Raw genomic sequence first — 25,519 nt, forward strand, 5'->3', positions numbered from 1 at the left:
TATGGGAATTACCAGATGCATAGCCTTCAAGTCCTTAAAGGAGAGTCTGACATCTCAATTATCAGATTCTCTTTTTCCTTTTTGTATATGAAAAGGAAGGGAACACCCTTGGTGTACTCACACAAAACAGGTGGACTATCATCAACCCATGGTGTATTATAACCAGCAACTGGACCCTGCTGGAATAAACCCATTTTTGCTGGAGAAACAACTGGCAGGCTATTAGGTTTTAGGAATACCCCCTTGCTTTAGAGATAATGGCCACTGACCTTCCGGGAAAGGCCACCAAGAAAATCATTGTGGCACCTCCTTTAACCATTTGGTACTTTATGCAGTAGAAGCCCTCCTGAATTCCTATCAACTCAACACTTTTCAGTCAGCTACCTCACCTCCTATGAAGTTCTTTTCTTAACTGCTCTTCACATAATTCTTTTATGTTGTAATAACTTTAACCCTGCTACTCTCCCCTCCCGCTCCCTACCATCAATTGATTTCTCATGGTTAACTGATGGTTCTTATTTAAAAAGTGACAATGGCAAATATGGTGCTGGGTATGCTGTCACAACTCCTTTTAATGTTGTTTAGGCAACACATTTACCTATGTCTACTTTGGCTCAACAGGCTGAATTACACACTCTCACATGGGCTTGTACTTTAGCCAAGGGCAAAACTGCCAATATTTATACTAATAGCAGATATGCTTTCAGAGTAGCTCATGATTTTGGAATGTTGTAGAAGCAATGTGGCCTCCTTACTTCCAGTGGAAATAAAATTTAAAATGGCCTCCTTTCAGGAATTGTGTTATGCAATACTTTTACCTGTTGCTTTGGCTATTATTAAGGTTCCAGGACATTCTAAACGTGACTCTCTGGAAGCTAAGGAAAATCACCTTGCTGACACCTCCACAAGGAATGCTGCACTTAAAGAAATCAACAGCAGCCAAAACTCTGACATGGTCCAAAGTGATATTTCCCCAAATCAAAACTTAGAAAAACTAGTTTTAAAAGCTCAATTATTGGCCTCAGAGAAGGAACATCAAGATCGGAAATTCAACAACTGTTGGTCTGATAAAAGGTAAAAGCTCTGGTTTGGACAAAATAACAGCCCAGTTTTACAGGAAACTCATATTCCCACTAGTCACCACTGTACATGCATGGAGCCATTGGTCTTCTGACAAAATGATCACCTTCATGAATCAATATTGGTGGGAAACATTTACAAGGCTGCAAAAAGTGCATACCTCACTTGTCTCACTTGTCCAAAGTACAACCCAGGAAGCCTGCTCACACTGCTCGTGGACAGTTTGAACTGCCTAATGGACCATCTGAGGTCTAGCAAATGGAGTTCACGCAACTTCCTCCATCTCACAGATATAAATATGTTTCAGCCATGATCTGCATGTTTTCACACTGGACTGAAGCCTTCCCTTGCAGACAGGTTACTGTGTCCTCTGTGGCTAAAGTCCTTTTGGAAAAGATTATCCCTACCTGGGGAACTCCTCTTGAACTTCACAGTGACCATGGAACCCATTTTACTGGTCAGGTGCTTCAACAAGTCTGTGTTGTTTGTCCGGTTTTACAACACTTTCCCTGTTTGTGTGAGGTAACCACCCTCAATTCTCTGGTTTAGTTGAATGCACAAATGACATTAAGAAGACCCTACTGGCGAAATTTGTAGAGGCACTCCATACACTTAGCTAAAGGCTTTGTTGTTGGTTCCTCTAAATCTTAGATCCACCTCTTTTGGAAGTCATAAACTCTTACCCTTTGAGATGGTCACAGGACACCCAGTGCACTTGGCTCCTGCCTCTTTTGATGCACAACTGACAAAAGGAGAGATATTTCAATCTTGCAAGGGCCTAATTGGTTCTATTAAAAAAATAACCATGTTTTGCTAGAGCAATCTTTTCACAGTACACTCTCAGGAGATGCATACCTTAAGTATCATACCTTGCAACCTGGAGATTTTCCCTATTAGAAAAGTCACCTCAACAAGTACTATCTTCAACCTGGCTAAAAATGCCCCCATCAGGCACTGCTAACCAACCCTTGTGCCACCAAATTCAAGGAACAGACTCTTGGATTCAAGTGTCTACTCTTAGGTTCTTAGGTGACACACCTAAGAACACACTAAACCCTGATTGGACCTGCACATCATCTGGTGATCTGAAAGTAAAGATTTCTCAGAATCGAAGCAGGTGATACCTGATAAGACAGCTTTCCCAAGATATCTGGACCAGGCCTGTTGGAGTTTGTCTGCCTTTGATGATGACATAATGCTTCAGAAGATTTCCAGTGACTATGATCTTGATAAATTATGGACTTTAGAGAAAAGGTGCCTGCGAGTTCTATTCCTCTACTCCTCCATTTTACTCAAATGTGACCACAATAGGTTTCAAATCTGCGCACTTTCCCTCCAATGTGACACTATATCTAGGAAAGGCTATTTCTGACATTGAGGGACAAAAAGCCCCTGAAACCAGAAACCCTAACTCTTGATCGGCAATGCTATCAGAAAAAAATCTTGATTAAAATGGGGAAATGTAAAAAATTAATGAACAGAAACCTCAAGTAGATAGAGTCAGGAGACCAGAATGGGGAGCTCTCATGTCCTACAATAGTAGAGCCCAGTAGAAAGAAAAAAGGCTTCCTCTTCTTGCCTGGCAACAGCCCAGCCAATAAGAGACGATCGCAACTCAGGCAATGAAAAGCCGTGAACTCTTTGTTTACTATAGCCCTCCCAACTTCCTTTTCCCCTCTTTAAAAGATTCTCCATTTATTTTTGTGGGGGACTTGCACGTGGTTCACCATGTTTGCAGACTCTGAATTGTAATTATGTGTTGATCTGGAATAAACCCATTTTTGCTGAAGAAATAACCGGCAGTTTATTTGTTTTAGGTCAACAGACCAAAGAGCAAAAGGGAAGGCAAGAACTTATTATGTCTCTAAGAGCTTCTGATTATCTGTAGTTGCATCATGTTTGCTCATAATCTATTGGCCAAAGCAAGCTAAACTCCAAGTCAACACATTGGTGATGTAAACTCCTCCCATAGGAGGCACTGGCAATGAACAATTGATGAGCAAGTATAATCTTCTTACAGAAAAGAAGTTAAGGATTATGAAAAATGTTATCTATCAAAGACTTCTGTCTTGATCACAGATATTTACTTCTCTCATTTCTGCATGCAAAATATTCTATTTATTTTCCCAAGAAAGATACCCTAAAATTTCATCCCATCATGTGCTCAGCTTTGAAATCTAGGACTCATAATAGCTTTTACATCAGATCCACATATAGCTCGTCTTGGTCCAGAGACCTGTAACTAAAAAGATAAGTTTTCCCCTCCCCCCCACACTAATGCATACCTCATGCTAAAACAGGGAAGAAAGAAAACTGCTTAGAGGTCACTGGGCAAATATCATTAAACTTCTTACCTTGAAGCTTGGTAATGTGCCCTTGACTGGGCCCGGTCATGCTTCCTATAACTGACTTCACAGCTTATTATTCTCCATGATTCTTTAGTCTCCCTCAGAAGTTTCCTTTCTTTTTCAGTTTCCTCCTTGTCCAAATCTAAAGAATGCAATGAAAAACAAGACCTCCTTGGAAATCGAGCAGTTTTTCAGCCTACTTTATTCCTGCAGATGTTTTGAAAACCAATGTTGTTTCACATCAGAAAGTCACAATCTCTCTTAATTCAGGTTTGATTTCAGTCAATTGCTTGCACTATTATCCACATCTACAGTACTTTTCGTATACTGTATCTCTCTATACCAAAAACTTCTTTGTAAGAACACTTTTAATCCCTTCTTCTGGAGCCATAATGTCCAGCTAAAAAGATGTATTAAGGTCCATATTAAACTATAGAGTTATCTTAACAAAGGGAATCGTGGCTATAACATCGATTTGGTTTATGCCTTGAGACTGAGTCTGATTCTTTGAATAATTTCTCTGTTTGTTCTTTAACCTACTGGACATGAGTAGGAGCTGCAAATCTTAGCTTTACAAGATTGAGAATTTCTGGGTTCTTTTTTCCCTTACATCCCTGCCTACAAATGGACCAATTCTTTTCTAAGCACAGGTAGTAGTGCTTGTCTTGTAGTACTTGCCTAACACAGCTAGTAAACAAAAACCATAGTAAAATTATATATCACAAAACCCATTCCCCTAAATCCACAAATTTATTCAGTACATTGTTTGCCTAAGTTCTCTATACCTTAAGTGTACCAAATCTTTACCTCCACTGATATTTACTGACATTTTTCCACACTCCAAAAACTTTCCATCACTGACCTGCTACACATTTCTAATGATATAGTTTGTGGTATTTTGTTAGGGCAGCATTTATTTCTGGTACCACTTTTTGCATAACAGTCATCTTTGCTATGTAACAAACAGCACCAAAACTTCAGTGATTTACAATAATAAACTTTCTTATTCACAGACTCTGGCTGCTGTGGCTTTTTTTTTGTCTCTGCTCCATGTGAGTTTTCATTCCAGGAAACAGGCTGTGGGAGCAGCCTTTGTCTAGAAAAACATCACCTTCCTGAGATTTGAGCAGTTTTCTCAGCCTACTTTATGTGTGTAGATATCTTGAAAACCAGTGATTGTTTCAATCACAAATAGTTGCAATATACCCCTGCTTATAGCAGAGAAAAAGAGTGAGAGGTACCACAGAATTTTTAAGCAGAAGTTAGTGTCTTAATATATAGGTTAGAGTGCCTGATTTTTTTTTTTTTTTTTTTTGGTAGACAGTGTTCTTCAGCTACAGAGAATTAGAGAAATCAACAGAAACCTAAATAAATAGAGAAATATTACACATTCATGGATTGGAAGCATCAATATTAATAAAATGTAAAATCTCTTCAAAGTGATCTATAAAGTCAATGAAATTTCAATATAAAGTCTAGAAAACTTGTTTATAGAAATTGAAAAGTTGATTTTAAAAACAGAAATGCAAATGACCTAGAATAGTGAAAGCAATGTGAAAGTAAAGCAAACTTGTATGACCTACGCTACTAGACTTTGAAACTTACAATAATACTATAATAATCAAAGCAATGGAGTATTGGCCTAAGGACAGATATATGGATCAATGGAACAAACTAGAGTATCCAGAAATAGACCCAAACATGCAGCTGTGTTGATTTTCAAAAAGGATGCCAAGCTAAGAGAATGAGCAACCCTCTTTTGGAGCCTCTTTATCCTCAAAATCATTCTTCAAAATGACCTAATATTCAGGTAAATCTTGAGCAGGAAAAACATCACTAGCTGGCTTTTACCAACCTCAATGCTGACCTCAGGGTCAGAAAATGAAGTTTTTTTCTTGTTCTGCTAATGAGTGACCTCAACCAATTAATTCACCTCTCTGAACTTCAGAATGTGACAAGGCCATCAGACAAGAATATCATGCCATGAGTAGCACGCCAAAAACAGCAGAAGAAATATTAAAATGCCAATCAATCCATTTGCTATATATCATGCTGACTGTAATAAAAATCAGTAACATACATTCTGTCTACTATGTGAAAAGTTCCATGCTAAGTCTGGTATCGAGCTACCCTATATCATGATAATTTCTGTGAATCTTAAAACATCACTGAAGGTTTCCTGTATTAAATATTAGGAACACGTCCAAAGGGAACTGCTTCTAATTACTTTTCTTTGAAAATTTCCCTCCTCCTTAAACTTCCTCATTAACTTAGCTATTTGCTTCCCTGGTTATAAAAGCAGCTGAGGCAAAAGAGCCACATTTACCGTATGGTGATGAGTTTTACAGAATCAATTTTTAATTTTAAAATGCCTAATTTGGAAAGCAAGAGAAGTATACAGTTAAAACAAATTACAACTAATAGTGATTATATCGAGGAAAAAAATTATCTTGGTATCTCCAGTGTCTTACATCTCTTACAAAACAAATTGCAGGTACCTTCATATTTAATTGTTATCTATAGATTTTTCTGCTGTTAATATTCTCCTGTAACAGGGAAGTTGGCAAAGATCAGTTGTGTGATATGAATCTTGAGATAAAGGTACGGTTTATTCTAATTTTGTTTCCAGAGTTTTGAGGCATTTCATTAAAAGTAATTTCTAAGTGATACTCACAAACACATGTAATCACATATCCATACACACGTATCCACTAACCACAAATACACTCCGTAGGGTATGGTAAGAGATTGTGACTGTCATTTTTGATTTAGTGTTTTCAACTCTATGTTTTAACCCAATACATAATTTCCCTCTTAGTTGCCTCCCATAAGATATCAACTGTAAATCCCTGATTAAAAGCAGTGAAAGGAAAGTGAAAAGAGGTAATTTCTTCCATTAATTCTTTGGAAAAATATAAAATTAGTCCAATCAAAAATAAGGATACATCAGTCTGATCAGAGCCCCCTTAGGGATGAATTTCCTCTCTGATAAAGAAAAGCCCCTGCTTGATTGGCTTGGCCCTTTCATCCTGCCTTGAATGCAAATGTGAAAGCTTACTTCTTGAAGCTGATGTGGCCATCAGACAATAAGCTTAAAGAAAAAAATCAACATGTTCAGCATGGCAGAACAGAAATTAGTAGAAGTCTAGATACTCGATGTCATCAAAAACAATCCAACTTGGAACCGAGTCCTTGAAAATATATTGTTACATGGGGTTATTAGATAGCTTCTTTGCTTAAGCTATGATTTCTCAGGTATTCTGACACCCTGAAGCCAGACCTCTTATACAAAGCAGTATCAACCATTACATGAGCTAATGGCATGTAGCAAGGGTTATATGAGTTTTTCTTTGTTGTTGTTTTTATTATCTGAGCTCAGAACACTTACATCTGTATGACTAGTCAACCACCTCACTTGGCTGTCTAAGCACTTCAAACTTAATATATGAAAGCCCAAAGATTTTCTACCTCCAAACTCACTTCTTCCTAAGTCTCCCCTACCATTAGCACTATTGCTCAGGCCAAAAATCTGAGACATTTTTTATTACACTTTCTCTCAATCCTTACTTTCAACAAATAAATATAATTGTTAGCATTACTCAAAAATATCATCCAAGTCTGATTATTCTTTATTATCCCAACTTCTGTCATCCTAGTCCAAGCTCTAGTCTACCCTTATCCTGCCAGTATTGTTCCTGCTTTCACTTTTAGGCGGCATGCTCCACACAAGAGCTAGAACGATCTACTTCAAATATAAGATAGATCATTTGGTTCCCTATTTAGACATCAATGGCATTTCACCACTCTTAGAATACAATTCAAACATTTACTTGGTCTGTGGATTTCATAGACAACTTCTTTGACTTTCTCTCTTTCTACTTTTTCATTCATTTGACTTCAGTAACACTAGACTAGACTTATTGGTATTCCTTGAAGACAACAATTCTTCCCTGACTCAGGAACTTTCCATTTGCTGTTTCTTCACCCTGGAGTGCCCTTTGCCCACACCTTGGTATGGCTTACTGCCTCCCTTCGTTCAGGGATTTGCCCAAATATCATCTGAACAGATGGTGTCCCTCAATGACCCTATTTAAAATAGCGTGGTAGAAGCAGAAAATAGTAGATTTGGATTAAAGTACCACAGAATCTTGAGACTTGATTAGTATTATTGAGAAAAGTCTCTGAAGACTTTTGCATCTCACTTTTCTTATCAGTAAAATGGGTAAAAATAATGCCTGATCATAAAGTATGGCAAAATTCTAAGTACACTTCTGCGTGAAAATGGCTCATTAACCACAGTAAAGATGTAAGATTCTATTTCATAAGTGATTGCAACTAATTGGGAGCAATATTTCACTGACAATAGTAATGTGGCAAAACCGTATATACACCTATATTGATATTTGGATTTTACAACTTCACAAATGGTTATACGGAGATCCTCAAAATGATCTTATGACAATAAAAATATTAGGCTATTAAAATCATTTATGTATGAGAAAACTGAGCCACTATACAGTGAACTAACTTGCATTCACAGCCTAGAAGTATTAGATTTTATACTTATTCCAACACTTTTACAACTAAAGGTTTAATACCTTTTGTGAAATACCATACAACAGGTCTAAATGCCAAAGAGGAAGATATAAACCTAAATATTCAAGATCCATGCTGACAAATTATGAATTATTGAGTAATGTCTAATGTGTTGATACAAATACTGAACCATTCCTACTTACACAAGGAAAGAGATTTTTTTTTCATTGCTACAATTATCAAAGCAAAGAAATTGGAAATGGTTTGGAGAGAGTTTATAGTATTCTTTGGAGTTCCTGAGTTTGTCACCACAAATGAGAGGCTTTCACAGACCACAAAATTAACTTCCTCCATTGTCACTTGCCCAGTTCCACAAGACAACCTACACGTCTTTGTTAATTGGATGAAGTAAGTTTGCTGTATTTTCCTTTCTTCCTCACAAGCGACACAAGCTGTGTGACGTTTTCCAAAGGGAAAACCCTCCTGGACTAGATTTACTGCTGACAAGCTGTCAAAGCAGTGGACGGCCAAGGTTCCGAGGAGTGAATATAAGTGAACATTGCCACCCTAAGCACAACATGTAATCGGGAAAATTCTCCAAGTTACTTGAGGTATATCTTTCAGAGAATTTTTTATACATTAGTATCGTAGGCATGAGAAATACTGTGGGGCTATTCAAACCTTATTCTACAATTGTCCAGGAAGCGTCATGCTTTAAGTCCAATGATTCTAGAATATGCTTTTCAGAATCATGGATTCAAACTTTAGCACATTATTATCAGAAAAATCTGCACATCACACCAAGTTTTCAGTTTAAAAATGTGTCTTTGTTCCTTGTTTGAATTTATATTGTGCAAGATTCTGTACTAGATACCAAGGAAGACACAGAGATAATTGTTGCTTTTCTAACCTATGGTGGTTATGGTCTAATAGGAGTGATGAGACATCGATGTAGATAACCTTATCTACATAAGATTGCATTTACATATCTAGAATGAAAAGTAATAATTTCTATAAAAGCAGAAGAGAGTATAAAGTTTAGGAAGTTTAGAATAATTATGACTCATCATAGATTTGGGGTTGTAGAGCTGGAAGGTAATTAAAGATTATTTAGCCTAGTCTCCTCATTTTTGATATGAGGAAATCAGAACCCTGGGTGGAAAAGTAATTTCTCCTAACTCACACAGCTAATTAGTAACAGAGCCAGAAGGAAAATAAGTTCTCCAAGTTCTCTGTCTTTTGATACTTATAGGAACAGATGTTCACAATAGTTAAGAATAACAACCTTGGGGCTCAGTAGGGCTGAACACCTGGATGTTTTTAATATCAGGCCACCTTCACCACTTAGAATCTTGGCCAGCGTCTCATGCTGCATCCAACTCTAACTGTTCCAATGGGAGCTCTTCAGGGAAACAGACCAAAGCATCAAGAAAAGAAATAAAAACCAATTCTAGCCTTCAACAATCGAAAACAACATCTAACTTGTAAATTGTGTTGTAGCTCAGGATTCTGCCTCTTATTAACTCTATCTATGACCTTTAATACTAGTGCCTCGAACCTCTGTCATTGTGACACGTAAATCTCGATATCCTGACCAGTCTTCTTTCTAGTACCCAGGTTCATACCGCCTATTGGACAGTTACACGTAGATATTTAATTTGTACTTCAAACATAAAATATGTAAAACTGATTGCATTATTTCCCTTGCCTTACATGTTTCTCTAGTTTTATTCCTTCTCCCAGTGTAATTAGAAATGCAAAATTCCTTATATCCTCCTCTGTGAAAGCTTCCCTGGCTCTTCTTTCCTCTAAGCTCTACCACTTCCTAAATATGACAAGTTTATTACAGTCCCTGGAGGTTACCATCTTCAATTATATAATAGGGATTATAATTTCATTTACCCTTATAAGATCATTATGGTGGGATCATGGTGGTTATTGGATAACTTCTTCTGCTTAGTTATTTTTATCTTACTTTCTACATTTTCTATAAAGGGCATGCATTTAACTTTAAAAATAGCAAAAAAAAAAAAACTCACAAAATTAAAGCAAAAAAATATATCAAGAGCATTTTTTTCATGTCATTTTGTGATTATTTTGACCCAAAAGTAAAATATGCCCACTGTTTTAAGTTCAAAGCGTAATCACTGAATATATAATAAAAAGTAAGTCCCTCCATCCCTGGCAGAAAAATTGTGTTCAGCAAAATTAATTTCCTCTTTTCCTGGGCACACAGCCAAATCACTACACTGGCATACACAAGGTATGGCCTTGTGATAAGTTCCTAGCCAATAAGTAAAAGTGTATTGTGTCACCTCCAGGCCTTCCCATAAAAACCTCCCACATGCCATTCTCTGTGATCTTTGCCCTTCTTTCAGCTGAATTTTAATATCCAAGAAAACTTTGGAAGCCACAGGGAAAAGAGACTACAAACATGATCACCTTGAGTTCCTGAATGACTAGATGAAGTAAGAGATGGTGACCTCCATCATCACAGTTAGTGCAGAACCTCCATGAATTGATAAGTGAAAAAAAATTCACTTCTGTTGCATTTGAGTCATTATACAATCTGCAGTCTATATGTTGCAACAGTAAGCCAATTTGAAATACATTTGGCTTCCCGAATGAACTGCTTATGGTAACTAGAATAGACTACGTTTTTTTCTGTGATAAAGAGAACCTGAAATGAAGAAGTAAGGAGAGTCTCCGTTTTATCAACCTTGAAATTTCTGAGCATGGAGAGTGCAGACAACCAGGAGTGCAACTCCACAAAGAAGGCAGAGGAAGAATATATGAGTTGCAAATTCCAACTTACGTCAGTAGATGCCGAAGAGGGACAGGGGGCTTCTAGTAAACCAGATATACTAGAAAACTCAGCAAAGGGGACCAAAAGAAAAAGATCTATAAAAGATAACAGTAATTGCTGTCCACGAAAAATGCCACAATGTTGTGACAGTGTGAAACCTCAGAAGACAATGCCGATTCTTCCTTTACCTTCTATACTGCCACCTGTCAACCTGATTCACAGGGACGTCGTGTGCGCTTGGTGCCAGCAGTTAAAACTAAGCACCAAAGGCCTGAAACTAGACGGATCTAAAGGACTCTGTGAACATGCCTACCCTCATCAGAAAAACATTCCTGCCACAGCCAAGAAGGCCAGGATCCTATCATCTCCATCGAGAGGAAAATCAAAGTTGGACAAGGGGGAACTACCTCTGGAATGTTCTGATAAACAGATGTCTTTTGAAGGGGCTGTTCCTCCTGAGGAGGGAGCACCTGCCCTTGAAGGAGCTTCCGCTCTTCAGGGAGTTGCATCAGCGTCTGCCCCTGACCTGGAAGCTGTGTTTGCCTCTTGGAGCAGAATTGCAGCCGGGGCCGTGAAGATGGAGTTGGAGCAATCACAAGAGACCTGTGGGGTCCGGTGGTGCGTGGTTCAGAGGAGAGTTCTCCCTGCTAACACAGAGGGCTGGGTTCATTTGCAATTTCATACTGGACAGGCTTGGGTGCCTGATAAACGAAGCAGGGTGTCTGCACGCTTCTTGTTACCTGCCGGCAATTTTCCACACCTCCACACCTGGAGGACAATATGCTGTGGCCTGAGTGTGTACACAGGAATAAAGTATTAACGAAAAACCTGCCGTGAGATCACAATACCAGTAAAAAGGGTACAGCTATGATTATAATTAATGATAGAGAAGTGACTACAAACCAACTCCACGGCGCCATTTGACAGCTGAACTCCGCTCCGCAATCTCCGTGATTCCCGCTTACAGGGTGCACAGCCTGCTTACGGGGTTGCGTGAAAAAAGCCCGTGAACTGACAAAAGTGGAAGTGGCTATCTCTCCAAAGATTCCCAGCCCTAAGGGAGCAGAAGAGAAAGGAGATGGGGACATTTTAAAAATGCCAATTCGCTGAATGGAATTAATGTACTTGAAAGTGCCTCAAGTAAATTTCTACATTGGGCAAGATGGGGCTTATAGGCAAAAGTTCAAATTTGGTTATGTACCCCTTAACCAAGCATTCAACCTTATCATCACCAGGAATGGTAAGAGCAGCAATGGGTTTCCTGATGTCATATAATATATCACTGATAATATTCTTACCCCAAATAATCTTTTCACAAGGAGGCAATCAGTCCTGATTATGCCTCTTGTCTCAGCATAATTAAGTGAGCTTACCTTGTTTTGGATGGCAGGTACTTAGATGCACCCACATGTAAATATTCACAGAGCTATGTACTTAAGATGTCTGAATTTTACTTATATGTAAATTACGTATAATTTTTTTAAGTGTCCTACATTGAATGATGAATTACAGTGCCTCTAGTAAAAAGGCAACTAGAAAATTTTGAAATTACAGCTTTTATTTTAAAATTAAAAAAAAGAAAAGAAAACCCCCAATCCATAATAGTTTAACACAGTAAGCACTTATTTTTTGTTCCTACACACTTCTTGCCAGTCCTGGTTACCCTCAGGCAGATATTTTGTATGTGTCAGCCACCCAAACTGTTTTTATCTTGTGGCTCACGTTTTCAACACAAGACCCTTGCTTGAATACAGAGGGAGAGACTGGTGAGTTTTAAGAGGGCTTTTCATTTTTGTCAGCTCAAAAGTCACTCCCAGTCACATTTTATTTGCCAGAACTAGTTTCGTGGCTCTAGGTAAATGCAAGAAGTTTGGAAAGTATAATCGTCTGTATGTCCAAGAAGGAAAAAAGAACTGGATATAAGTGAATACTAGTCATGTCTACCACACAACTGTATCTATTTCATGCAAGCATATTCATAAAACATTAGATAAATGAGAGTCTACTATAGACAGTGTTTGACGTCTATAGTAGATGTAGATGCAGCATTTGATGTCTATAGTAGAGTCTACTATAGTAGCGTTTGATGTTGTTTGCTTTTTTATAGAATATATTTTGCAGATAACAATGTAGACCATTCTATAAACAAGGTCCTGTATAGCACAGAGAACTATAGTCAATATCCTATGATAAATCATAACGGAAAAGAATATAGAAAAGAATGTATATATATGCATAACAATCACTTTGCTGTACAGCAGAAATGAATACAACATTGTAAATCAACTACACTTCAAAGAAAAGAGATATAGATCATTTCTTCTTTTTTAAAAATAAATAAATTTATTTATTTATTTTTGGCTGCATTGGGTCTTCGTTGCTGCGCACGGGTTTTCTCTAGTTGCGGCGAGCAGGGGCTACTCTTCATTGCGGTGTGTGGGTTTCTCACTGAGGTGGCTTCTCTTGTTGTGGAGCACGGGCTCTAAGCTCACGGGCTTCAGTAGTTGTGGCGTGCAGGCTTCAGTAGTTGTGGCATGTGGGCTCAGTAGTTGTGGTGCACGGATAGTTGCTCTGCAGCTTGTGGGATCTTCCCAGACCAGGGCTCGAACCTGTGTCCCCAGCAATGGCAGGCAAATTCTTAACCACTGCACCCACAGGGAAGCCCCGATCATTTCTTTTTAAGTGCTGCATTTTTAAAATATGTCCCTTACTGGTGGACATTTAACTTACTCCAAATATTTTCTATTGCGAATAAACGTTTCTATTGCAGTGAGTGTTCTTTGGGTATGTACAGGACTATCAATGGGATAAATTCCTAGAAATAAATTTGCTAGGCTATATTTGCATTTTTAATTTTGATATACATTTTCATGATTATAAAATTTATAATTTCCTCTCAATGACTTTGCATCAATCTACATTCTTACCAACAGTTTATAAGGGCATTTGTTTCCCTTCAACCTTGCAAACATAACATATTAGCAAAATCATGTGAAGAGGGTATCATGTGATCTACATATTAGCCCATCATATATTTATATTTAACTAAATCAACTTTTCTCAACATTTATTTTATTTCAGAATTATTACAAATGTTGCATATAAAAATCTATCCACATTGTGATTATTTTATTAGAATTCACTTTTAGAAATGGAATTACTGGATTCAAGAGTGTGAAATACTTTTAAGTTTCTTAACATACCAAATTGCTTTACAAAAGGTTTTACCAATTTACACCACCACCAGAGTTGGATGAGGGCCCATCTTACTGCGCCTTCATCAATATTAGTTTTTACAATATTTCAGTCTTTGAAAACTTCCATACATAAGGCCAGTACTGGAATTTGATATATGCCATCTCTGAAATGACTAACTCATGAGAGATTATCTTGGCAGATACCGTTATCAAAAATACTCTAGGGGGAAAATTTCTTTTCAATTGAACATCCTTTTAAAATTTAGCATCCTTTCTCTGGGGAAATCACACTTCCCAAGTTGCATGTGGTTCTTGTGAAGATGTCAATCGTATAATCCTGATGCAAGATTCCCCTATCTCCCACTGTGGCCAAGTGCCCCAAGCTGTGCCAATTCAAGATCTTCTTTAATATTGATAGAACCTAGAGTGAAGGAGTCCCCACCTCCTTTTATGGGTTGCTTAACTGAGAGGAAATGATATGAGAGCTGCCAGGGGGTATGTCTTATTTAAAATATGAAGAATGAAACCTTTTGCAGAATGAAGTTAAGGAAAACTAAGCAAAGAGGAGTGCATAATTCCTGCCCTAGATGCTTTGTTTTTCTATAGCTTTTCCTTTTAGCTTCTAAACTACCCTATTCTTCCCAGCCAGTGAGCTTTTTTTTTTTTTTGGTATAAGCTAATTTGAATTAAGTTCCTGCCATTTGAGACTGAAATAATCCTAACTAATACGTACACTAAAGCAGTACACTTAACTCCTTCTCCGCTAATTTGCATTCTAATAACCAGAATGTCATTCAGCATACACAATACAAATCTTACTAAATTTCATAAAGAAAGCAGTGTTAAATCTACAAGTGCCTCACAAATAATCAGGGAAAGATTTTTGCGAGCTAAGTATGATTTTAATATTATTCATTTAATTGAAATGTATTATTAAAAGTTGCCCATCCTTTTTGAATATAAAGGATACTTTAAAATTTGATAAGCCAAAACCTACTAGCTTCTAACACTGTTGGCTACCTGTTTCAGAAGTTTGTCACTTGGTACTCTTTAAGATAAAAATGAGAGTCAGCAGGCTACATTTTGGAGTAAGCCTTAGACTAAGAAGTAGAGGCTTGAGTCTGGACATCTAACTAACCTCATTTGAATGACTTCTAGAGTCCCTCCTGGTCCCCACATTGTAACTAATACTAATTTGGTAGTAAATTTCATTTCAAAGTAGCAAGTCTATTTCTAATTCAATCCAGTTTATGTTGCAAGAATAATACATTGTCTTGATTTACTCCCCAATTCATATAAAAATAAACTAAACATTTTAGAAATCTGCTTTTATCTACCTCATTTAAGTCACAGTGTTGTGTTTCTGAATAGCTTATGTCAATTAAAGCATTATGTACAATTTGACACTTTAAAATTATTAGTAGCAAAGTTATATTACTAGTGGACCAGAGCACATCTATACAGAAAAGCCCCTAGTTATATTAAAAAGTGTGTAATTATATTTTTAGATTTTTTTACAAGAACTCTGGTTTTAAATATCTTTTATTTAAATAATCATACCATTTGCTATATTGCCGTTGAATATGTAGATATGGACAATTTTTTAGAAAGAAATTAAATCAAGTTTCCTTTGGGAATACAATTGGTTTGCCTTGATATGGATTTCTTTAAGCTAGCATACTACAATTGTGTTCTTCCTTTCTCTATTTTTCATTTAAACAAGTGCTCAGAAAATGAAATGATGTTACAACAGAAACTACTTTTTGCGAACAGAGTTAGAGTAACGTTTCCAATTATCTACCAGTTTTCCAGCAATACAATTCTATTAATAAAAAAACCCTGAGGCTTTCCTGGGTGCAAGACCATGTATCAGATATCACAGAAGATAAGAAGATGAAACAGAGGCAACCATATTCTCAGGTTAATACACTGTCCAACAAAATGGAAAAATCCAGGGAGACAAAAGGATTAATTCGGTCATTCCATGTTTATTGAGCATCTGTTGTCTCCAGTCACCATTCTAAAGGGCTGTGAATACAGTAGTGCATGATGTAGGCAAGGTGTCAGCAGACAGGGAGTGTACATTTTAATGAGGGAGACATACACTAAGTAGCGCTAGGGAGTAAAACGCGATGATAGAACAGCCAGTGACTGGGAGGTGACTTTACCTTGTATGGTAAGAGAAGATCTCTTGGCTGTGGCAGAATGTAAGTTAAGACTTGGATGACAAGAGTCAACCAGAAAGAACTGAAGAAAATATTCCAGGATGAGTGAACAATTAGTGCAAGGCCTCAAGGCCTTTATTATAAGACATATACTATATAGTATATAGTAAAAGTAAGAGTATGCTAAGGTACCCTAGGACAGGAAGCTATGGGAACTCAGAGGTTCAAGAAGAAATATGTGGAAGTGGAGATAGGGGATTTGTGAAAAAATCCAAATGAACCTCAAGTTTCAGTAGGTTGTCATCAAAGGGACATGTGTGTCAAGGTCAAGGAATAGAACTCGTTTTAGAGATCTGCTGTATAACATAGTGTCTATAATTAACAATAGAGTGTTGTGCACTTAAAAACTTGTTAAAAGAATAGCTATCATGGGGCTTCCCTGGTGGCGCAGTGGTTGAGAGTCCGCCTGCCGATGCAGGGGACACGGGTTCGTGCCCCGGTCCAGGAAGATCCCACATGCTGCGGAGCGGCTGGGCCCGTGAGCCATGGCCGCTGAGCCTGCGCGTCCGGAGCCTGTGCTCTGCAACGAGAGAGGCCACAGCAGTGAGAGGCCTGCGTACCGCAAAAAAAAAAAAAACAAAAAACCTTGGAATTATATCCTCGTTTCCCCCTGTCCAAAGAGACTGATTTTTAATATTCATTTCACAGTCTGAGAAACAAAGATATATTCTCATTACCTGAAATTTTCAAATATTTGAGTGAACTCAGGCAACTACAACACAATACGAAGCCTATTAGATGTAGTTTGTTAAAATGAATACTTAAGGTATCAAAATAGGTGAATTACTTTCATATTTCGTAAGTAGAGATGATTTAAGGTCATTTCTTTAAATAATATCAGACTCATTCCCTTGCATTCAGATATGCTTTCTAAAAGGTCAAAAAAAAAAAAAGTGGGGTTTGTAAGATTTGGTGCAATATAGATGCTCTATCTAAAATATCGTACTCTCCTATAGTTTACTCAGCATTTTTGAACTTTAGCTTAATTTTGCCTAAAAACACAATGTAAAAATGTGCAGATACAACCTTTGAATATTGCATGAAAAAAAGTTTAAATGTTGGTAGGAGTTGAGGAGAAGATATAAGACCCTTTTTATATCTCTTTGCTTTGATTAGATTAAGGATGATTGAGATAACATGTTTTTAATTACCCACATCTCTGCCTGCTTATCTATCAACCTAACCACCAGCAAAACCAAATATCTGCAGTGAAGACACACAGTGAGTGGTCTGCTAATCTGGGCTCGGTGTCAGCCATGTCCTCGCCAGCACTGAAGCCTCAGAAGGTACTTAACATAATTTTAAGAAAACATAGCATATTAAATGTTTCTTCAGTTCCCCTAAACTCCTTGTTGATTAGATCCAATTACAAATCCCCCCATATGATTTACAAATATCTGTTTTAAATTATCAATTTTAATTATTTGTGCTTTAGAAGTCCTAACCAGGAAGGAGAAACGAAAAGAAAGAAATTAGGGAAGAAACCTCTATTTTATTTCTAAAGAAAGTAATGCTGGAGGTTACAATTAATATTCCTTTCAAATATAGTACTTCTTTTTGAGAGGGATAAAAACACATAAGTAATTAATACACACTGTCCCAAAATAAAACTTTCAAAAATCAAAATATTTATGATGTTTTCCCAACTGTTTGTTTTTAGAGACCGGGACCGGTTTTCCTATCTCTCTCCACTCAGAAGGTGATGTCTCACACACTGTCCTTGCTGAGTTCAATAAATCTGACACTCGTCCTGCTGAGCTGATGTAATTCACATCTCACCTCACTTCAATTTGTCTGAATTCCTTTGATCACAGTTGCCATATATCCTGATACTTTTATTTATAACTAAGGAAAACACTTTGGATGCTGCCTTCGGCTTTCTTCCAAAATGCCAAAAGCTGACACATTTTAATTCAATAGCTAACCCCTCATAGCTTAATCACTTCAAGTACATTATGATATTTATTTTACATATTTTTAAGTTGCTAATAGTTGTCTACCCTTTCAAAAGAGATATTTTTTCTTCCTGCAATCAAATTGCCTGTCTTTCTCTATGCTGGAAGTTGTTATTCATCCTTTGATAAAGCAAGGCGATTCAAAGCCAGCAAAGCCAACCTAACACTTTGATCACATCACACTGACATTTGAGATGCAGTACCTCAAAATGTGGCTTTAAAAGATCCAGATACCTCAGGTAAAATTATGGCAAAAGTCTTCCTACAACTATTCTGTTTAGGCCACAAGTTGTTTTTTTTTTATCTCTAACTTTAACCTTTTAGACAGATATAGGACATTGACATTCTGTAAGTTTCCCAGCTCTTGCTATAGGGAGAAAGATGTCTTCATAAATCTCTCCCAGAAGAGCATGGCCATTTAAACTGTTAGAGCTAGAAATTGTGTGATATAATTGTAGTAATATTGCTCAACCAGTGATTCCTAGCATGATCTTACGTAAATCACTTCACCTTTCTCATTCTTATCCTTTTTTTCACTTGTGGAGTGAATGGAAATTATGGTTCTCTCTTTTTTCTTGCATGGGATAGACTAGAGGGATAACATGGGAGAAAGAGCATGCTACAGTGCTGTAAGGGATTACTGAAAAGGAGAATGTAGTAAAAAATACATTAGTAAGAATAAGTAAGAACAGTCTCCAAAACGTGATAAAAATGTGACTAATTGTATATGTTTCAGCTGAGTGTAATGTATATGATTATCTTTGAAATGAGACAGATCTGGGTATTCTTGATTTGACTGTATCATGGTGAGCATCTCCAATTTTAGCTTACAAAAGTTTTCATCAAGCATACTAACTATTGTTTCTACTTCAGAAATCGTGCTCCAGGAAAACAAATAAATTAGACCCAGACACAATTGAAGAAATTTCAAGAAGAATTAAGTAGCTTCCTTAATTCAAATTTATGTATATTATTAATCTTATACTATATTTAATGAGCAAGTACAGTTATATATGCTGACTTTCTGTCCTAGCTTTTTCAGAATTGGTTGTGTTAATTATCAGTATAAAATCCTAAGCCAGAAAAGTTTCTGAAATGTTTTTATTCACTTCAAAAATAAAATTGAGTAGAGCCCATAACGGCCATTGAAATACATTTAAGTATTTAATTCATTAATTTTTGTGTATGGTGTAAAATAAGACTCTAGTTCTTTGGCGTGTCGGTATCCAGTTTTCCAACACCACTTATTGAACAGACTCTCCTTTCCCCATCAGATATTCTTGGTGTCCTTTTCAAATATTAGTTGACCATTTATGAGTAGGTTTATTTTAGGGCTCTCTATTCTGTTCCAGTGATCTGTATATCTGTTTTTATGCCAGTGCCATACTGTTTTGACTACTATAGCCTTGTAATAGTTTGAAATTAAGAAGTATGGTGCCTCAAGCTTTGTTCTTCTTTCTCATGATTGCTATATAAAAAAGGCAGGAACACTTCCAAATTCATTTTATGAGGCCAGCATTACCCTGATACCAAAGTCAGATAAGAACACTACAAGAAAGTACAAAAAAAGAACAAAAAATTACAAGCCAATATCCCAAATGAATATAGAAGCAAAAATCCTCAACAAAATACTAGCAAGAGAAATTAAACAGCACATTAAAAAAATCACACACCATGATCCAGTGAGATTTATTCTTGGAATGCAAGGATGGTTCAACATGTGCAAATCAATAAATGTAAACACCACATTAACAGAATAAAACATAAAAGTCCTATGATAATCTCAGTAGATTCAGAAAAACCACTGACAACATTCAACCTCATTTCATGATAAAAACTCTCAACAAATTAGCTATGGAAGAAATGTACCTTAACAAAATAAGGGCCATACATTACAAGACCACAGATAACATCATACTAGATGGCAAATACCTGAAAGTTTCTCTTCTAAGAACAGGGACAAGACAAGGGTGTCCACTTTCACCACCTTTATTCAACATAACACTGGAAGTCATAGCCAGAACAATTAGGCAAGAGAAAGAAATAACAGGTATACAAATCAAAGAAGAAGTTAGGGACTTCCCTAGTGGGGCAGTGGTTAAGAGTCCACAGTCCCAATGCAGGGGGCCCAGGTTCCATCCCTGGTCAGGGAACTAGATCCCACATGCATGCCGCAACTAAGAGTTTGCATGCCACAACTAAGGAGCCTGCCTGCCACAACTAAGGAGCCAGTGAGCTGTAACTAAGACCCAGCACAACCAAATAAATAAATAAATAAATATTTAAGAAAAAGAAGTTAAATTGTTTCTGTTTGCAGCTGACCTGATACTACAAATAGAACACACTGAAGACTCCACCAAAAAAAAAACTGTTATAAGTAATAAAGGAATTCAGTAAGTTTCAGGGTACAAAATCAACATACAAAAATCAGTCACATTTTTCTATACTAACACAAACTATTAGAAAAAGAAATTAAGAAACAATCTCATTTACAATAGCGCCAAAAAGAATTAAATACTTAGGAATAATTTTAACTAAAAAGTTAAAGACCTGTACACTGAAAACTATAAGATATTAGTGAGATAACTGAAGACAAAAATAAATGGAAAGATTTCTCATGTTCATGAACTGCAATAATTAATATTGTTAAAATTTCTCTTCTAGCCAAAGCCAACTACAGATTCATGCAATCTCCATCAAACTTCCAATGGCACATTTTACAGAAATAGAAAAAAGCATCCTAAAGTTCATATGGAACTGCAAAAGACCCCACATAGCCAAGGCAATATCTTAACCCCGTAAATATTATATTATTTCAATGCTAAAGCAAGTGAAGAAATTAATAAAGTGCATACCTCAGGGGAAAATCTGAGATACTACCAGTAGACCTTTCATGTCATCAGTTTAAGATTTAATCAGTTGATAGAAATCAACTGATATAGACAGTTTTATCTATGCCAGTTTTCCTACCTTAATGTCCTCCTTTGATTAATGCTATTGGGTTTTTCATACTTTAGAACAAAGCAGAGTAAATCTTTGTTTTTCATATTTTAGAAGGAGCAGTTCTTAAGTTATGAGAAGTCTCCTTTAAGATTTTTAACAAAAGCTTAGACTCTTTTCTTGGGAATGTTTATTTATTAATTTATTCATTCAATACACATGTTAAATTCTAGTAAGTATTGGATATTATTATAAACGGTGAATATAGCAATAAGCTGAAAAGTTGAAAATCCCTTTTATTCTAGTAATAGGAGAAAGACCAGTCAGAAACAAAATAATAAAAAGATTATTGCAGATTTTGATAAATAAGCAGATTTAGAAGATGAAGGAAATAAACAGATTAATGAGATAGAGAATAACTGTGAGAGGAAAATTCCTGTAGCTACATAGTATTAGGGAAGACACCTCTAAGAATTTTCTTTGAAAGCTAAAACCTGAAGGGTAAGGAGAATTCCAGGAAGAGGAAGTAATTTTAAGCCCTCAGTGATGAGAAGGACTGGATACATTCAAGAGACAGAAGAGACAACTGTGGCTGGATCATGAGAAGGATAGAAAATGATACGAGTATGGAGATATAAGCAGGGAGCATTGTGTTTTAGGTTCTTGAAGCCAGTGATAAGTAATCTGCAATTAAATTTAAGTTTGATGGGATGTTGCTGAAGGCTAGTAAGCATGATCCTGTCCTATTAACATTTTTTTTTTTTTTGGCCATGCTGCAGCATGCAGGTTCTTAGTTCGCCTGACCAGGGATCGAACCCACAGCCCCTGCAGTGGAAGCACAAAGTCTTAACCACTGGACGCCCCAGGGCAATCCCCCTTCTAACATTTTTAAAAGATCTCTTCTCTTCTCTTCTCTCTCTCTTTCTCTCTCTCTCTCTCTTTTTGTGTGGAGGTACAAAAGTACAAACAAGAAGACCATTTAGTAAGTGATTCTAGTTGATCTGATGTGAGAGGATCCTGGCTGTGGGCTAAGGTGATAAGTGTAAAAATAAATAGAACTGGAAAAATTCAGGTTGGCAGAGATACCCAGAAATTTTTCTAGATTTATTTGGAAGATAAGACAAAGGAGAAACCAAAAAGATGCCTAGATTTTTGTCTATACCAAATATGTGATGGGGATAGTAGTTCCATGTACAAAAAGGAGACAGCCTGGTGCATGAATGAAAAAATCAGGAATTTTTACTTTGCATCTGTGTGTGTGTGTACGTATACACACACATACATATATAATACACATATTATATATATGCTAATAGTCAATTGAATATAAGAGTCTGGAGCTTAGAAAAGGAGATGTAAATTTGGAATATATCAGCATAAAGTCATAGAAGTAAAGGTGCTTATTTAGAATAGAAAATTTGATTATAAAGAAAAGGACACAAGTGATGTAACATTTAAAAGACTCATAGAAAGGGAAGATTTCATAAGGGTTTTGTAAAAATGGAAACTAGATCTTCCAATAGCCAATACTGAAACAACTGGAACAACAAAATAAAGTAGTTTTGGATTAGAACCAAAATTATAAAACAAATATCCATGAGTCCATACTGATATACATACATACATACATGTGGCAGAAAACAGACAAATCTCCTGTGCAGAATCCTAAATAATTTATCTAGAAACTCCATTCTATAGCAGATGAACCATAACCCCCACTCCTTATGTGTATGTTGCACATGGTGAATTCCTTCCAAAGGGCTGTATAAAAAGGGAAAAATAGAGTAATTTTACAATTAACCAGACATTCAGATTAACCAGACATTCACTAGTTTAGTCAATGACAAAAAATTAACATCAAAAGTGACAAATTAGGTTGTCAGTACACCCATGATATGATGTGATGAGAATGATATTCTATGCCATTTTTAAATTTTAACTTTGTGGTCTTCCTCTCAAAAACCCATAACTCCAGTCCAATCATGAAAAACACATCAGACAAATACCACTGACAAACATTCTTCAAAATATATGGCAGGTACTCCTTAAAACTGTCAAGGTCATCAAAAACAAGGAAAGTTTGAGAAACTGTCATAGTCAAGAGGAATCAGAGGAGACATGATGTAAGCAGAAGGATAGAAATAATAAAGATAAGTGTAGAAATAAAATGAAACTAGAAAACAGGCAAATAATAAAACATTAACAAAACCAAAACTTAATTCTTTGGAAGGATAAATAAAATTATCAATCCCCTAAACAGACCAATCAAGGGGGGAAGAAAAGGAAAAATCAATATCATGAATAAAAGAGGGATTTTTTGCTACTGTTCCTATAGACATTAAAAGGATAATAAGAAAATAATATGAACACCAGTATGCAAAAAATTCAGCAATATAATATGAAAAATATCATGGCAACAAATTCAACAATTTAGATGAAACGAAAAATATCCTTGAAAAATATAACGTGAAAGTTGACTCAACAATAATGAGAAACTCTGAATATTTTATATGTACATTTTAAAATTACATTATCAAGAACCTTTACCTATGCCCAAATAATTTCGAGTGTGAATTATATTAAAAATCCAAGAAAGAAATAATGCCAATATTATACAATCTTTTCCAGAAAATAGAGGAAGAAGGCACTGCCCAAATCAATTTATGAGGTTAACATAAACCTAATAGTAAATCATCACAAACACATTTTAACAAAAAATAATTATGACTCAATATCCCTCATGAACATAGACACAAAAACTCTAACAAAATATTATAAAATTAAAACCAATAATATATAAAATTATAATACAATGTAAACAATTAAATTTCATCCCAGAAATGCAAGGTTGACTTAACAATCAAACATCAATTCATGGAATTCACTATATATTCCCAGAAAAAAGAAAAAAAGTGACGGTTTCAATATATGCCATTGACAAACTTCAATACCCATTCATGATAAAACTCTAGCAAAACGGGAATAATAGTAGCATCACCCAAAAACATTATCACTAACGTTGTACTTAATAGTGATAGACTAAACAGTTGCCACTTAAGATCAGGAACAAAGCAAAGAAGCTCACTTTGTTTCTAGTCAACACTGTATTGGAGGTCCTATCAATTGGAATATGTAAAGTGTAAGCAATAAAATATATAAAGTTCAGCAATAAAGAAGTAAAACTGTTACTTTTAGGAGATGTCGTTTTGCTTATAAAAAAAAAAATCCCAACAAATCTACAAAACAACTGTTAAAACCAGTGAGTGAATTTAAGAAGATTACAGGATAGAGAGTTAGTATAAAGAACTATTTTCCATGTGAATATACTAACAGCAAGTAAATGCAAAGCAAAAACTTTAAAAACTTCCATTTACAACAGAAAAATATAGCAAGGAAAACCAAGATCTCTACACTAAAACTTACAAAATATTGTTGAGAGAAATTAAAGAAGGTCCAAATAAGAGGAACAATATATGTTGTAAATGGATTGAAAGACTCAGTTATTGTTAAAATGTAAATTCTCCAAAAAAATTGTCTATACTTTCAATGCAGTTTCAATGCAAAACCCTTTAGGCTTTTTTTCTGTTGAACATGACAAGCTGATTCTAAAATTTGTACGAAAATGTGAAAGACCTGGCATTACCTTGCTAAGTACTTTCTTAAAAAGGAAAAAGTTAGAATAATTATATACTTAATCTGAAGATTTAAACAGAAATCAAGACACTTGGGAGTGGCAAAAGTTTAAACATATAGAACAATGGAACAAAAACCCAGCGTTCAGAAATAGGCCTGCACAATTTAGTTAGTTGATTTTTGGCAAAGGTGTTGAAGCAAAAATAGAAACGAGACTTTTCTGACAAACAAGGAAAATAAGGAAACAATGAACAGGCTGGGGAAACAACATAAACAGGCCTGAAAGACTTAAGCAATCTTGGTTATTCTTTAGCTGTTATTACTAACAAACACTTGTAATTAGACTTGTCCTTCCCAAAGCTGATTACTCTCTGACTCCATACAAATTACCCTTTGCACCTGGCATTTCTTCTCACCCTACACTCCCTTGTAGCACTCTTCATTTCAGAAAGAAGGTCACCGGCCGATAAGGGACACCAGACCCAGCTGCTGAGCTGCCTCATGCCAGCTTTGACCGTGAATTTTCAGAAGAAAAGAAATGCAAGATCTTCACCACTTTGATCCTTACCATATATCCTGGACTGTGAGCCCCACGTATAAAATCTTCTCCGATTCCCCAAGGAGGGGAGCATAGTTCTTGAGGCGTTAGCCTACTGTGTCTTCCCTTTGCCTGGCAAAGAAAATAAAAAGCTTCTCTATTTCTTATCTTCCAATTCTCTGTATCCGTATTTTTATTCAGCATCGGTGCACAGGGAGCCAGATTTGGCAACAAAGGTGCCAAGACAATTCAACAGGTAAA

The 25,519-nt window shown here is 36.2% G+C and overlaps 2 protein-coding genes across 2 annotated transcripts in view; one reads left to right on the forward strand and one right to left on the reverse strand.

Annotated features, from left to right (window-relative positions):
- Nucleotides 1-3,464: 3,464 nt before the first annotated feature.
- CCDC50 (coiled-coil domain containing 50) overlaps nucleotides 3,465-25,519 on the reverse strand; it is a 231,292-nt gene continuing 209,237 nt past the window's right edge. The window contains exon 11 of the mRNA XM_082840456.1: nucleotides 3,465-3,570. Within this exon, the coding sequence (XP_082696582.1) occupies nucleotides 3,549-3,570 (22 nt within the window). The 3' untranslated portion in view covers nucleotides 3,465-3,548. The remainder of the gene's footprint in view (nucleotides 3,571-25,519) is intronic.
- On the forward strand, nucleotides 10,700-11,607 carry LOC309962521 (developmental pluripotency-associated protein 4-like; the record flags this gene model as incomplete). Its single annotated transcript, XM_082840395.1, is given in 2 exon segments — nucleotides 10,700-11,527; nucleotides 11,530-11,607. Coding segments are annotated over 2 exon segments (906 nt in total).

The sequence above is a fragment of the Leucopleurus acutus genome, assembly GCF_964270905.1.
Source record: "Leucopleurus acutus genome assembly, chromosome: 5".
Lineage (NCBI taxonomy): Eukaryota > Metazoa > Chordata > Mammalia > Artiodactyla > Delphinidae > Leucopleurus > Leucopleurus acutus.